The sequence below is a fragment of the Xyrauchen texanus genome, chromosome 46 (assembly GCF_025860055.1).
Source record: "Xyrauchen texanus isolate HMW12.3.18 chromosome 46, RBS_HiC_50CHRs, whole genome shotgun sequence".
NCBI lineage: Eukaryota > Metazoa > Chordata > Actinopteri > Cypriniformes > Catostomidae > Xyrauchen > Xyrauchen texanus.
In genome coordinates this window covers 14,549,046-14,565,204 of record NC_068321.1, presented here as the reverse complement: position 1 = coordinate 14,565,204, position 16,159 = coordinate 14,549,046, and the positions used below count along the sequence as shown (strand labels likewise).

Below are 16,159 nucleotides of genomic sequence, written 5' to 3'. Positions count from 1 at the left end.
CATATTTTATTTGTATTGATTTGGGGTTAAAAATGACCAGGAAGTTATCTTAACAGGTTTTGCAAGAATCGCATATGAATGCAGAATTATACAAATAAACTGCATGAAACTTACCTAATACACTACGTAAAGCAGCCTCACCATTAAGTTTATATGATTAAAAGTGAAAAAAGTAGATAAATAAGGTATCAGAAATGATGATCGATTAAAGCATTTCCAAAGATGCAAATAAAGCATGAAAATTTTTCCTGTCTTAAATTACTATAAATGGCACAATAACATCAAAATCTTATTTACATTTAAAAATTTGTTAGCTTGAGCAAAGCTATTTTCACAGCCTAGAACACAAAAATGCAGGTGTTTGTTTATATCACTACCTTTAATTTAGACTACATCAGCAACAAACAGTCCTTTAACAGGCCACACACGTTATCTAGCGCATACATGGTAGCTTAAATACATGAATGAAGATATCACTGAATGGGACGGTGTGAAGGTGGTCGTTATATGCCCTCAATGTAGTTCAAGTCCATCGCATACATAATAAAACTATATTCAATACACACAAATTGACACCAGTGCATTTTTCAAGTTGGCTGCCTGTGAAATCCAGACAGTAAGGGACAGGCCCGGTACAGACCGCAGGACTTGAGTGAAAGAGAAAGGGAGTGGTACATCTGCACCGAACTTCACCACAGGTGTGTTTCTCGAATTTCGGCGATCACCTGACTGGCTTTCTGCAAGGCCTGTGAGAAGAGAGGATGAGAGTTTAAAAACAACGGTTTTCCCATTTGAAGTTTAATTTGGCCCAGAACAGCCCACATAGACAGGAAGAAGCTCTCTGACAGAGACGTAACATGCCCATTTTCTTTCATTTAAATTTTTTACATATTGTTTATAAGCAAGTAAATCTGAAATTGGTCTGTAATCACTCTTGAAATTTTTGGATATCTTTGAAAAATCTAATTCAGCCACTTTGAAGCATCCCGCTACATTATAAACATAAGTTTGTTATGCACATCTGCTTGAATACTCTTATACATCATCAATTTGTCACTTTAGCAGGGATTTATAACACTTGCTTTATAGGTAGCACTTCAGCTAACATCTGTATTCAGCACATCAGATCCTTTGTTACCTTGAGCATATCTGCAGCCTCATTACGCCGCTGGGCCATGTCCTCTGACTCTGTGAGGAGGTCATCCAGCACAGCGGGTTTATACAGCTGCCCCACCAGCTCACTCTGTAAGCTGTCCTTCACATGGTTCACCAGGAAGTGCATCACAGCCTTTGGTACACTGCAGAGACAGATGGGGACAGTGTGCTGCTCTGAATATCAGATATTTGCAAGAGCAAATGCAAACCAAGAGACTGTATTACAGAAGCTTCCTAAATTAAGTCCTAAGACTTTCAGGTTATTATTCTGAGATCATTACGGTTCCTAAACAGATAAGACTGAATTCAAAAGTTAGGGGCCATTCACACTAAATGTGTTTTTGATTCCGTATGCGGTTTCTTAATTATTTTTCTAATGTAAACATGCAGTGTCTCTTGTTAGTGTAATTTAAAAAACTGCATTTTGTTCCATTCATTGCACCGGGCCTAGCTTTTCTTGCACAAGAACTTGTTCAATCTGAACAGACTGGTTCAAAAGAGCTGGTGTAGGTCACATACCTGTCTTGAATGTTTTTACGGACAATAAGGAAATAGGATTTAATCAGCCTCTCAATGACCTCACAGTCCCTCTGTTCACGAGCAGAGAGTTTCCTGGCAACTGGCACTGGCTGTAAGATCAGAACAATTTAACACCAATTCATTTTGACTGTTTAACAGTAGAGAATGTGCAAATGCTTTCAGATATTTAGTGTATTTACATTCACATCTTATGTTATTATATATTAAGTCATGTCTGCAACAACATGGCTGTTTGTTGTGCTTTATGGACTCACCACATCAAGTAGGTTGACTGCATGTCCTATCTGAGGGCTGGCTTGGATGGAGCTCTGCAGTTTGGTCCTATCGTCTCCCTGAATATCGTCTCCCTTCTTCAGCATGCCTCTCCAGGTCCCTGTTCCTCCTTCCTGCTCTCCTTGAGCTCCTCCAGCCATCTTATAGAGACAAACAGGGAAAACAAAAGATGACTGAGTGCTAAGAGGCATTGGTTTTCTGGTCACTGTCCCATGTGGCCCATTTTTCTTTCATGTGTTGACAAGGCTCCAAACAAACATTTGAGAGCGGTGCCACAGAGTTCTACAGTTGGTGTAACCAACATCTCATCTAGGGCCTATAAAATGAGAAATGTCAAGACACAAACTAAAAATATAAGTTATTATTATAATTATTTCACAAAATTACAATTAAACTGCATATTTTGTCTAACTGAAATGCTCAATCAACAGTATTGGTATTAACAACAGTAAGGTAATCAATAACATCTATAAAAGGTGAGAGTTAACACCTAATTTATATAGGACTAAATTATTCTGTACGTGCGACTGAGGTGGCACTCTTTAAAGGAGTATTCTGGGTTTAATACAAATTAAGCTCAATCGACAGCATTTGTAGCATAATGTTGTTTACCACAAAACAAAACAAAAAAACAGGTTACAGTAAGGCACAATGGAAGTGAATGGGGACAATGTTTGGAGGGTTTAAAAGGCAGAAATGTAAAGCTTATAATTGTATAAAAGCGGTAAAGTTGTTTAAATCGTAATTTTAATAGCTGTTTAGGATTTATTGACATCACATCGTCATGGCAATGAAGTTGTAAAATTGGGTATAACGTTTCACAGAAAAAAGTAGTAAGTATCTACATTTTTGCCTTTTTTTTTTTTAAGAAATGGAGAATCAAGCAAAAATAAATGTTTGTGGAAATCAACATTAAGCCACAAATGCTGTCGATTGAGTTTAACTTGTACTGAACCTGAAATATTCCTTTAACAGATTCCTTTCAACAGGCTATTATTGATAAAAGTTGTCATCTATTGCAATTTCTGAAAGCAAACACAACCAGCTATATTTTCATACAATCAGAGAGCAATAGAAGAGAACCGAGATAAATACAAAAGTAAAACTAACTTTGTTCATAATTCACAAAGTTCCAGGCTTTAAAGCCCTTTTTAAAATGCCCTTATGAATTTTACCATTGTTTTTTTAAATAGTTTTAACAGTTGCTTTGTTATTTGTAACAGGACCATGCTAACCACAGGTAAAACAAACATGGATCTTCACTAAACAAAAACAGTTCCCTAAACAAAATGTATAAATTATAACAGCACATAATCAGAGAGAGATATTTGCCCAACTCTGTATTCACCACAGTAACAAATGTACAAAATGTGGCTTCCGTGGATCGAACTTGTTGGCCCAGCACATCCCACAGATGCTCAATCAGATAGACCAATCGGATGCACTGTGTGTTGTGACACATTCCTCCAGTAACCATCATTAACATTTTCTGTGACTTGTCCACAGTAGACATTCTGTCGGTCAGACCAGATGGGATAGCCTTAGTTGCCCTCATGCATTTGTAAGGCAGGGTGTCAATGTGTTTGCATTCAAAGGCAAAGTGCAAATATATGATCTTTGAGAAAATCAACATGTAAATCTCTCACAATTAGAAACTCTTCCTGAGGCACCACACCCCACTGAGCGAAGATTGCAAATTCACACCTCATTGTTGCCCTTCCACATCTGTCCCATTCTCTCCTCTCTCCTCCTCATCCATTCCCCTTCAGCTCAGAAATCACCTAAGATCTGTATGTAACAAAAGTCTATATCTGATGTATACAAATAATGTAACTAGTGTAACATGTTTGGTATCATTTAAAATGTCTCAGTGCGTCTGGTATAGTGTTCTTATTCCCAGGTTTGTAAAACTTAATGACATCAAAGTTATAAGGTCTTTGCCAAATACTGAATAATTCTGGAGGTCTATCCCCCTCCTTGAAGGTTTAACACCAGGATGTCAAGAACCCATTCACCCCCAAATTCTCATTGTTCAAAGGATAATACCATTTGGTACACAATGTGTATTCTGTCTGCATATTTAAGGAGGGCTGGTCCAGAGCTCAGGGTTCTCTGTAGTCAGACGATCCTACACAGTTTACTGTGTGTAGTTTATATCAGGTGATTGCAATTCGAATTTCTTATGTTTTGATAATATGTCTAAATTTGACTTATTACTGTCTAATTGGAATTGATGAATTTATTACGTTACCTGGTCAATAAATTGTAAAATTGTAATTTTATTCTGACTGACTCTTAAATTGTTTTCCCAAGCAGATTAAACGATTCATATGTTACCGCAAGTCTGCGTCAGATTAGTGACGACTAATATTTGGCATCAATTCAAGTGTACTTGGTTTGCAAAGACAAAAAGGGAATTTCCGTTTAGAACAGCAAATGCTGCTTGACCAATCTAAATTCGGTGTGTCTTACCTCTGTTTTAATTTGATGTTTCTCCAGATAAGTGTACGCGGAAACCACGCATGGCCAATCCAAAGCTATTACAAGAGAAGTTATGTTGGTCAACTTACATCTGTAATAGTGGCCGTGACCTCTACTGAAGAAAACGTTAAGTTAAATTCAAGTGTATGCAATTCCATGGGGGCTATACTGAAGTATCTTTGATTGTGTAAACGTGAATGTGACCGATCTTAGGTATATAGCAATTACCTCTGTTTGATGATCAAAACTGACCGCTTGTGATCGTGAGACCCGCAGTGTAGAGAAATTCACTCACTTTTAATGATGCTCAGATATCATTAAAACCTTTTTTCATTTATGGAGTCAGATGAAATAACGAGGTAATACATAAGAGAAAATGTATTTCATTTAATCCTGTTGCGTAAAAAGAAAGACAGTAACGCGCAGAGACCTTCACCCATATTATTGGAGACCGCCATTGGACCGATAAACGGGCTTACACATCGATGAGCCTTGGGCATCCAAAACCCTGTCGCCAGTTTGTGGTTTGTCCCTCCTCAGACCACAGTTGGTAGGTACTCACGACTGCTGACTGGGAGCACCCTACAAGCCTTGCTGTTTCAGAGATGCTGTGACCCAGTTGTATGGCCATAATAATTTGGCCTTGTCAAAGTGGCTCAGGTCTTTCCTCCTGCCCAATTCTCCTGCATTCAACACGTTGACTGTGAGAACTGATTGTTCGCTTATCATCTATATACGCAGACCTTGATATGTGGCCTTGTTAGGAGATGATCAACAATATTTGCTACACCTGCGACTGGTCATAATGTTTTGGCACATCAATGTACACTCACCTAAAGGATTATTAGGAACACCTGTTCAATTTCTCATTAATGCAATTATCTAATCAACCAATCACATGGCAGATTGTCACAAGACAATCTCCTGAACTCCAAACTTAATGTCAGAATGGGAAAGAAAGGTGATTTAAGCAATTTTGAGCATGGCATGGTTGTTGGTGCCAGACGGGCCGGTCTGAGTATTTCACAATCTGCTCAGTTACTGGGATTTTCACGCACAACCATTTCTAGGGTTTACAAAGAATGGTGTGAAAAGGGAAAAACATCCAGTATGGGGCAGTCCTGTGGGCGAAAATGCCTTGTTGATGCTAGAGGTCAGAGGAGAATGGGCCGACTGATTCAAGCTGATAGAAGAGCAACTTTGCCTGAAATAACCACTCGTTACAACCGAGGTATGCAGCAAAGCATTTGTGAAGCCACAACATGCACAACCTTGAGGCGGATGGGCTACAACAGCAGAAGACCCCACCGGGTACCACTCATCTCCACTACAAATAGGAAAAAAGAGGCTACAATTTGCAAGAGCTCACCAAAATTGGACAGTTGAAGACTGGAAAAATGTTGCCTGGTCTGATGAGTCTCGATTTCTGTTGAGACATTCAGATGGTAGAGTCAGAATTTGGCGTAAACAGAATGAGAACATGGATCCATCATGCCTTGTTACCACTGTGCAGGCTGGTGGTGGTGGTGTAATGGTGTGGGGATGTTTTCTTGGCACACTTTAGGCCCCTTAGTGCCAATTGGGCATCGTTTAAATGCCACGGCCTACCTGAGCATTGTTTCTGACCATGTCCATCCCTTTATGGCCACCATGTACCCATCCTCTGATGGCTACTTCCAGCAGGATAATGCACCATGTCACAAAGCTCGAATCATTTCAAATTGGTTTCTTGAACATGACAATGAATTCACTGTACTAAAATGGCCCCACAGTCACCAGATCTCAACCCAATAGATCATCTTTGGGATGTGGTGGAACGGGAGCTTCGTGCCCTGGATGTGCATCCCACAAATCTCCATCAACTGCAAGATGCTATCCTATCAATATGGGCCAACATTTCTAAAGAATGCTTTCAGCACCTTGTTGAATCAATGCCACGTAGAATTAAGGCAGTTCTGAAGGCGAAAGGGGGTCAAACACAGTATTAGTATGGTGTTCCTAATAATCCTTTAGGTGAGTGTATATATACCATTATAACAAATGCGATGTACATATAATTGCTAAATTTAAACGCATGCTTATTTTCCTCAATACTTGGCCAATCAGGCCCAGTATTTGGGCAATATGATAATGCCAAAATGGCCAAATATCTGCCCATCAATCAGCCAAACCGATATATCGGCCTATCACTAGTACAGCATTCAGCAGACTTTAGTTAGAAAGTACAAAAAAAGCATGAAAAGTATTGCATGATGTGAAAATACAACTGAAATATCATATTATAGTTGCCAAGGATTTTCAAAACCAACCTTTATATAAAATCAAAAGTGTGTGACAGTGTCACTATTAAACTTGAACAAATAAGTTGTGATCCATCTGGATGCACAACTAAAGATGCCTTCATGAAACACACTAAAATAGCTCTTCCTAGACATAAAAAAGCTCTGGTTTATCCTAATTTGAAAATACTCAGAATACTCAAACAGGAGGCGCTTTTAAAGAGAGCAAAACACTCAGGGCACAGACGAATCAAGAAATATATAACACAAAAAATGACAAAAGTTTGAGAAGGCCCTTATTAGTAAAACAAAATGGCACAGCAAACACATGATCTGCCATTGGTTTAGTGGTTGGTGACCATGCAGTCCAAGTAGGTATAGCTGCAGGCCAGGGAGACCTCCAAATGGGGGCGCAATCTCCAAAAGAGTGGAGGGTTACTCCAAAAAGGGGCGTAACAGGCACACACTTTCACACATGATTAGGGTTAGGGAAAGGGTTAAGTTTATATCTCCTTTATATGTCCTATATCTTTACTCGCTGTTGGAGCCCCCACCCCTTTTTGGAGCTCTGTTTGCAGCTATATCCTTCGCATGCAGTCAGGGGTTTTGGGGGTTTAGGAGTTTTAAAGGGAGCAAAGAAACTGGGATGAAAATTAACTCCATGCTTTGTCCCTACAGATTAAGGTTGCCACACACCTTGGGACCATCGCCCTCAGCAGGCAGCTGCTCAGTGGGTGAAACTGACTGCCCACCAGGACCCCTTAAGGACTAGGAAGAGACGGGAAGAGAGAGGGAATGAGACTAGTCAGCTAGAGGTGAAAGCAGTCTAATTCTGGTCTAGACTCAAAGAGCAAGAGTCTTTTAGGTTTATGATACAAACTATTCTACATAGAGGAAAAGAAGCAACACAGCACTTAAAAAGGACAAAGAAAATTGCAAATAGCAGCCTATCCCACTTCCTGTAAGAAAACATATATCCCCCTTGATAGCTTAGAACATTAAAACACACTTATTTAACAGCATACCTTATCACGAGGCACAGCTGAGGGCATCTCTCTCATTCGATTACGTCTCTGCTCCTGTTATAAAAAAATAAATAAAAAAATTAACTTCAAACACATGTTTTCCAATCAATAAATGCAAGTCACCATGAAATCAAATAAACCAAACCTCAATGTTGTTGTTCATGAGTCCACAAGCATCTGCAAAGTCTGGGTGCTTTGTATTGATATAAGCAAGCTCAATCGCCACAAGGTTGTGAACCTGGAACATGTAGTGCACATGCACAATTAGAAAAGTGATGTTTGATAATAAATTGCTCAAGGTGGCTGACCCATATCATTGAAAAGATTAAAGAGAATAGAGACTAACCATTTCATTGGTGACTGGCAGCCGCTTCCGGAGCAGAGAGGTGACCACTTCTACTATGGCATCATGGAGTTTTGGAAACCTTAACAACTCCTAGTGACAAAGACAGACAAGACAAGCTTATACTCTCAGTTTTGAAATTTAAGTATAGTTACTTTAATTCTGAAAAATACATAACTAAACTACCTGAGTGCTGTAGTTACTACAGTGCTGAATGATCCTCTGCATCTCCTCATGCACAAGCTCTACACAGCGCAGACTGGGCTCCTCCAGACGCTTCACCTGCCTCTTCACCAGCAACTCAAATGAAACCTCAGGCACAAACAGAGCAGGACGTGGACCCTGCAAAGACACAAAATATCTACATTAATTAAATTCAAATTAAGGACTAAACAAGAAAAAAAAAAATTACTTGGGTTTTTAACACACCGTAGCATTCCTGATAGCTGTAAGTACATCTATGGTTGTAAGTCCACCAAGAGGGTCAACAGATTCCAGTGTCCTGCCAAATGTCTCATGGAAAATGTAACAAATCCTTGCACCACCACACCTACAATACAACCACAAATCAGAGTTTAGCACTAACATTGAATCAGTTAAACACAGTATTCAATATGGATATTATGACTGGCTGAGTAACAGGAAGAAGCGGAGAGACACTAACAGTTCAGCTGTCTCAATATATTTGGCTGTTCCTTCAATAGTGTTGCAGTACTCAGTGGCAAACTTTGTGATGAGCTGCAGCAGGGTGGCGCTCTTGTCCTCAACCGGCTCGCCGTAGCTGCTGAGCAGAGACTGATACTGGGCAGCCAGAACATTGATACGTGTCTTCAGCTCTGGTAGACAGTCCCTTATGTGGTGCATTAACAACCTAATGGAAAAGAAAGAGCATACTTAAACCTCTAAAATCAACAAAGTAAACCTAAAACGAGAAATTGTGACATTATAAAATTCCAATTGAATTCTCGTGTTGCTTAATTCAGGCCACAGCCTAAAAGCAAACACCTACCTATTTAATGTTCTGGCGAGATATTTGGTTCCGTTTCTGTTGGCGAGAGAGGGGTATTTCTTCTGTAGGAAGGCATGCTCATCACGAATAGCATCTTGTACACTTTTTTTAGTATTGATGTCCAGCTGACTCCTGGATAAAGACATTCAGTTATTAGCACAAATGGACTTGATTTTGGTAATCCTTGTTAGATGCCCGATTTAAAAAACATGATAGGGTGAATCTCACAAAGAAATGTGCAGTTTACATTCCACCCCAAAATCAAAAAACAAAAAGAAAGAAATTACATATATATATATATTTTACAAGCTCCATGGTTTTACTGACATTGAGGGAGAGGTTGTGCTCCCTGACACCAGTGTCAGAGTGTGCACCTCCTCTCTGTAGGCTGTTTCATCATTGTCAGTGATCAGACCTACCACAGTCATATCGTCAGCAAACTTTATGATGACATTGGTGCTATGTGTTGCCACACAGTCATGTGTGTATAGGGAATACAGGAGTGGGCTGAGAACACAGCCCAGCGGGGCTAAAGTGTTGAGGGTCAGAGATGAGATGTTGCTGCCCATTCTAACCACCTGACGTCTGCCTGACAGGAAGTCCAGGATCCAGCTGCACAGCGAGCTGTTTACGCCCAGAGCCCGGAGTTTCACATCAAGCTTGGAGGGCACTATAGTGTTGAATGCTGAGCTGTAGTCTACAAACAGCATTCTCACATATGTGTTCCTTTTTTCCAGGTGGGAGAGAGCGGTGTGTATTGTAGATGCAATGGCATCATCAGTGGAGCAGTTGTTGCGGTAGGCAAACTGCAATGGGTCCAGTGAGGTAGGCAGCACAGAGCAGATGTAATCTCTGATTAGCCTCTCAAAGCATTTGCTGATGATGGGGGTCAGAGCTACAGGACACCAGTCATTTAAACAAGTGATTTATTATGAATGCTGCTTCAAGATTGCTATAACAAAGCAGACAGTCACAGTCTACTGGCAGATTAATATTGTGGAGGATGAGAGTTTAAGAGATAAACCTATGAGGAGACTAGTTCTTTCAATTAGTCAAACTCCCACTTAGACTTTAAATGTTACATTTAATGTTAATTGAATTGGTGCCGTTTTAGTGCATTTCTATCTTTATATGGTGGAAGGCTTTTTTTTGGAATATGTTATAAAAGCATTATAATGTTTTGTTTTCTTTCCTAAAAAGGAAATAAATGCATTTTGGCAGGAAAAGAAGTATATTTAGAGTCAAATTTCAGCACTTTCAATATGTGCGATTAATTGTAATTAACTACACAAAATTATGCGATTAAAAATTGTAATTGACTGACAGCACTACTAATTACTTTACTTTCAAAGTTACTTTCTTAAACACCTCACAATAAAAGTTTGTGTTTTATTTCCTTTCAATTAATTTATAAATAATTTCTATATTTCCTCCTTGTTCAACGTCACACAAAAGTTGTACACTCAACATCACACGTTTCTATCTTACATTGTCTCATTTTGGGGCCCTTCAGCTATCACAGAAACACAAACAGACATACTTGCTCATTATTCATGTTGTAAATGTACTATACATAAAAAATATTATTTTAGAAATGTGGGTAACCCAAGTAATGTGCCTAAAAGTAATTAAATTGAATGAAATTCTATAATTGGATTACAATAATTTAAAATGCAATGCGTTACACTAATTTTTGGACTAAAATTAATAGGTTTACAGTATCTTACATTTTGAAATTTAAAAAAAAAAAAATATATATATATTAAAATAAGAAATAATATAAAATTAAGATTATTTTTTAGAAATATTCCTTGTACCGAGACATCTTGCATTATCATTTCATGACAATTAAGCAGATTTTCCCCAAATTTCACATTACTGCAATGGAGGAATTTATAACTTTCCATTGATGTAAAATATGACCCAGACATTTCTTGCCAGCTTTCATGAGATTCACACGATACGTGTGGGGAAAAATTATGCATTTTAGTAACAATATTTTAACAGTTAATATTAGTTTAGAATATATTTTACATTTTAGAATATATTATATAGTTTAGAATATATTTAATATACATTTACATTATTTATGGAATCCACTGTTTCATATTTTAAGAAGAATGCATTTTCTTTTTTACCTGTTTACCACTCCGATCAGTCCAAGTTTGACAGGAATGACCCTTCCCATAAGTGCATCCATTGCATCAGTACCGGCATCCATCAGATCTAGTTTAGTCACGACCGCCAGTGTTCTGCGACCTGACAGCAGGAAAGGTTAAATGCAACAAAACAGTGAATAAATTGGATCACATTAAAAAACAAACTGATTGACGCATAAACATAAATATGCTGACCGTCTGGATCCACCTCGCGAGCTACTTTCAGAGCTTCAGATGTGGCCATGTCTGTGTTAGCCGCAGTGACAGCTAAGATGATGGAGTTTGGGTTGCTGATGTATTTCAGGATAAGTTCACGGATCTGAAGCTCAATATCTTTCGGCTGATCTCCCACCGGAACCTGAACACATCAATGTCAAACTAATAAAATTGTCAAAATAATTCAACACTGATACAGGTAACTAAGTGTACAATTGGTTATTGAATAAAACACCTTTGTGATGCCAGGCAGGTCCACCAGTGTGAGGTTTACAACATGTGGTGAGAAGATTTTCAGGTGTATTGGCTCATCACTGATCCCCTGTTAAACACATTATGTACAAAAAGTCCTCAGAATTTAGTATGGGTATAACTGCAGATCTTAGTGCTTAATGCTTTTATTACTTTTTAAATGAGCTCTTAAGAAAGCTCTTTCATACCTTGTTATTGCCAGAAATTCTTTCCGTTTCATTTTCAATTTCTTGCCTGATTTCATCAAAATCTGTATAGAGCTAAAAAGCAGAGACAATATTAACAATCTTAATAACTTATCATGTAGACATGAATTAAATAGGGATGCACCGATATCATTTTTCTGGCCGATTTTGATAAAAACTATATGCCGATATTTTGCCACTTACCTTATTTTGCCATCAGATTACTGTTTTACTTTGGAACTATGCTTTAAAAATGTACAAAGAGGTACACAAGCTTTTTTTTTTTTACTGTTCTAACAATAAATAATTTTAATTGAACATGGATTGGATCTGTTGAATACATAATAGGCCACAATTTTAAAGAAAGCAACATTGAAAGATAAAAAGAAGTTAAAAAAGGAACAAAAAATAACTAAATATATTAACATGACTGATATGAAACTGTTATTTTGTACTTTAAAAAAATGTATGCACTTTTGTTTTTGCAGTTCAAAACAACAGAACTGATATTTTACATGTATGTACTGTATATACAGTAATATAATATTACAAATTCATACTATGCATATGTTAGGAATTCCAAAGAAATGTCATTCACATCATGGAAATATAAAAAGTTTTAACCAAAGGAATAAAACCCCTTTTAAATTCTGTATAATAGTGGTATTATGGAAAAATAACATCCAGACCGCTAGAGGGCGCCGCTTTCTCACACAACACTGACTGAAGCACTGAATACAGACTATATTTAAAATGCAGGTTTTAAGGGTTTAGTAAATGGTGCAAGGCCATATTGCATACCTTAATTTAATCATGCAGCATTACTGGATATCATACCGATGTCTCAGAAGTCAAGTAAATGTAAATTTCGCTTTCACAACGGTCACATTTTTACAGAGTGTCACTAATTAACTATACACCACCATTTTCATGATTAGAACCGATATGCCGGTGGCTTTAATTTGGTCAATAATTGGCCTATAAATATCGGCAGCCGATATGTCAGCGCATCCCCACATTTCTACCTAAATGAAATAAAACAATGAAAAATTACAGACCACAAGAAATAGAAGAGGTAACAGTGTGAAATGTTACATGAGATTAATGCAAAGCATGTGACTGCCACACCGCTGTATTCTTGTGTGAACATTCAGCACAATACATTCTTGTTATTCATGAATTAAAGGGCTTATTCTTCATCTGCCCAGTAGCTCAGACAAACTCTTTTCACAGTCATTTGTACTACATAAAGATGGCCAGAATGACTGACTAAAACAAAATTGTGAACTGTTTTTTTTAACAGTTTTAAAATTTTTCAACTTGGACCCGCTCAGAGGTTAGGTACTATACTCCAAGCTGGGTGTTGGTCAATCTGTTTAAAAAATATCTACATGTTAAAGGTTTCTTAACACTTTATAATTTTTTGTGTTGTGCAAAGATGCTGAAAATCAAAGAATTATTCACAATGTATGCCAAAAACAACCTTAAATAGTCACGCACATTTGACCTCAGTGGGTGCCGATTGTTTCTCTTTGTCCAATGGTGTATTGTGCAGGTTTCCATACCTTGTTTTTGGTGTGTAGAAATTTCCCCCACTCTTCTCCATCCACTCCTGTGGGAACATTGTTGACAGTATTGTCAATGACACAATACTGGTTCAAACACACACTAGCTGTTTCACTTTCACTTTCTTGTGATTTGTTTTCTCAGCTGAGAAGCCAATATTAGCTTTATTCTGAGGGCCACTGTGTCAATATTTAATTTCCATTATTGAACAAAAGTATTTTTATAAAAAGCATCATCACAGCAAATTATACAAAAACAAACCACCATGTAAAAAAGGCCAAGCGGAGTGCATTAAGGATAGGAGAGTCTACCTAAGCTTTTGGCTCTCGCTAACACACAGACCTTGAATCTTCACTACAAGGTGAAGTTAAAATAGCAGAGGATGACGTTTGGAAGCACTTTAATTCAACTAGCAGTACTCATTCTCACAACTTCAATCAGAAATCATGACTGGATCATACTTTAAATGACACTGTCTGGGTTTGTTTGAGTCTGAATTGAGCTAGGCCACTAAACTGCCATCTTAATGAAAGCTTTTTATTAGATAATGGAGGCAGGATGAGGGCAAAACAAATCAAAAGGTCAAAAGGAAGCTGCTTAACACAAGCAAAAGGGCAAGGAACAAGGAAAAGGAGACCTTTATAAAGGCGTCCTTTTTTCCAGGCATTGGGGTCTGTGTTTGAAGAGAGATGAAAGAGGGTTAGCCTGCAAGACCTGTAAGTGCAGCAATGCAGACTTATAGGACTCTAGTGCAGCGAAAACTGTATTTTTCAGAGAGATGGACCATGGTAATTCAACCCAATATTTTAACTCTGTCACCATTTACTCACCCTCTTGTTGTTCCATACCCATAGGACTTACTTTCTTCCATGGAAGATGCATTAAAAATAATCACCTCAGTCACCAATAATTTTTATTGGTGACTGAGGCTAACATTCTGTCTATCTTCTCATTTTGTTTTCCATGAAAGAAAAAGTTATACAGGTTTGGGACAACATGAGGGTGAGTAAATGATGTCAGAATTGTCATTTTTGGGTGAAATATCCCTTTAATCTCAAATGCATGAAAGATTCTTATGGACTTGATCTTTACGTACTGAAAATACAAAAGTGAAACGGGTGTTTTATATAAACAAACATCTCTAAAGACACTAAAGGTTTCCTGCACAGCCATTATTGCACAAATCAGCTTGGATCACTTCTCTTTTAACTTAATTCAGCTGACAATAAACAAAGTCAACTACCTGACACTGCTGCACTCCCTTTATATGTTTGATTGAGCAAAACAAACCAACTTAGAATGAAGGAATAAGATACAAGCACAGAGTAACAAGCTCACACGTTCATTTTCTCACATTGTTTAGAATCTTTACAGGCAAAAAAGTTAACAAATTCATGCTACCTGCATTCATTGTGAAACATAAGGGGGGAAACATATACCGTTCTCCTCTCCAGTCTTTCTTCTGTCCTCTGCGTCTACGTTAACCAGCTGCAGGATGAGTGGTCTGCGGGTGATGATGCCCGTCCCACGGGGCAGGAGGTCTCTGCCAACCAAACTCTCCAGCACAGAGCTCTTCCCGCTGCTCTGTAAACCAGAATCAAATGAACAAAACTAAGCCTTGAATGGGCAATGCAAAAGATGGATCTTACTGGTCAGACACATTGGTCATGTATTGCAACTAAAACATTTCCCACGGTGACAAACGTGTGGAATCACTACTGAATGTCTGAGCCAATTAGTTCACTATTTCACGATATGCGCTGATATGCTGCATTCTAAAGATCATGACTTGGCTGTGTATTGATTTTAGTGTATTTTCACAATAAACCTAGTGTGTTCTCAGAACAGAAAAGACTATCTGCTAAAGAGCCATTAACACAATAAGTTTAAAATATATTTTTGACCGAACAGCAGCTGTTCAGAGATACAGTAAATGCTGTCTGATCTGATAAGTACAGACCGGCCACAGCGCACACTTCATGTGTGTGCTACTCCACTGACTCCACCACAGCCACAACATTCACGTCCTGATCCTATTTATACTGCTAAAATAAACCCATAAAACTAGATATTCTCACAAAATGTGGCCACTATGTCAAACATTCATACTTTGAACGAGGAAACGCGCGAGAAGTCAATGTTAGCAGGCTAGTAGCTAGAGCGCTTATAATATTATTTATTATAAAAGCTTGCTTGCGACTACAAATGTTAATTTAATGGTCGCTATCTTTAAAGCGGCAAGCGTTAATTTCTCGTTGACCTTGCTTGTGTCGCAAACATAAAGAAATGTAGCTAATAATAGGCTCTGCTTAAAAAAACTAGTGGACTTCCGAGCTAGATAGCATTTAGGAGCCTTATAGGTGCACGAGCTCAACTTTTATGCCCAAAAGAACCTGTCTAGGTAGGCAGCTTACTAGCTTTTAGCCCACAGTTCAACGCAGGCAGGTGTAAAGGAAAACGCAACTAAAACACATTACCTGCGTTCCCACCACTGCAATCTGGGGCAACTGGATAATATCTGCCCCCACTGTGTTAAAGACATCCTGGAGCTTGTTAATGACAGGAATAAGAGCCTCCATCGCGTTAACGATCTCCTTTTTCCTGTCAAAATGAAAGAGCTAAACACGGCACAAAGTCATCCAATGTCCCTCACGCAAGCACAGTGAACCCGGCCGC

At 38.3% G+C, this 16,159-nt stretch overlaps 1 protein-coding gene across 4 annotated transcripts; it reads right to left on the bottom strand.

The window, feature by feature from the left end:
* Positions 1–37: 37 nt before the first annotated feature.
* dnm1l (dynamin 1-like) lies at positions 38–16,153 on the bottom strand. Of its 4 annotated transcripts, XM_052120193.1 has the most exons (20): positions 15,961–16,153; positions 14,923–15,067; positions 14,121–14,156; positions 13,483–13,529; positions 11,921–11,992; positions 11,716–11,802; positions 11,460–11,622; positions 11,244–11,364; positions 9,106–9,237; positions 8,761–8,967; positions 8,526–8,646; positions 8,283–8,438; positions 8,100–8,189; positions 7,899–7,991; positions 7,754–7,807; positions 7,425–7,496; positions 1,950–2,108; positions 1,675–1,784; positions 1,139–1,298; positions 38–746 (listed from the first exon to the last, which is right to left on the bottom strand). In XM_052120193.1, the coding sequence occupies exons 1-20, from the start codon at positions 16,060–16,062 to the stop codon at positions 690–692; spliced, it is 2,184 nt and encodes a 727-aa protein (XP_051976153.1). In that variant the 5' UTR covers positions 16,063–16,153; the 3' UTR covers positions 38–689. The 4 variants fall into 4 exon arrangements, with proteins under 4 accessions (XP_051976153.1, XP_051976155.1, XP_051976154.1 ...); XM_052120195.1 differs by lacking the exon at positions 7,425–7,496 and having other exon boundaries at positions 39–746; XM_052120194.1 differs by lacking the exon at positions 14,121–14,156 and having other exon boundaries at positions 41–746.
* Between the last annotated feature and the right edge of the window lie 6 nt (positions 16,154–16,159).

Excerpts from the sequence above, each read along its gene's own strand:
- dnm1l (XM_052120193.1), bottom strand. The coding sequence starts at position 16,062 with ATGGAGGCTCTTATTCCTGTCATTAACAAGCTCCAGGATGTCTTTAAC. Across the intron at positions 11,803-11,920 it reads GAATTTCTGGCAATAACAAG|GGGATCAGTGATGAGCCAAT; the intron begins GTATGAAAGAGC and ends TGTGTTTAACAG. Across the intron at positions 1,785-1,949 it reads CAGTCAACCTACTTGATGTG|CCAGTGCCAGTTGCCAGGAA; the intron begins GTGAGTCCATAA and ends CTGATCTTACAG.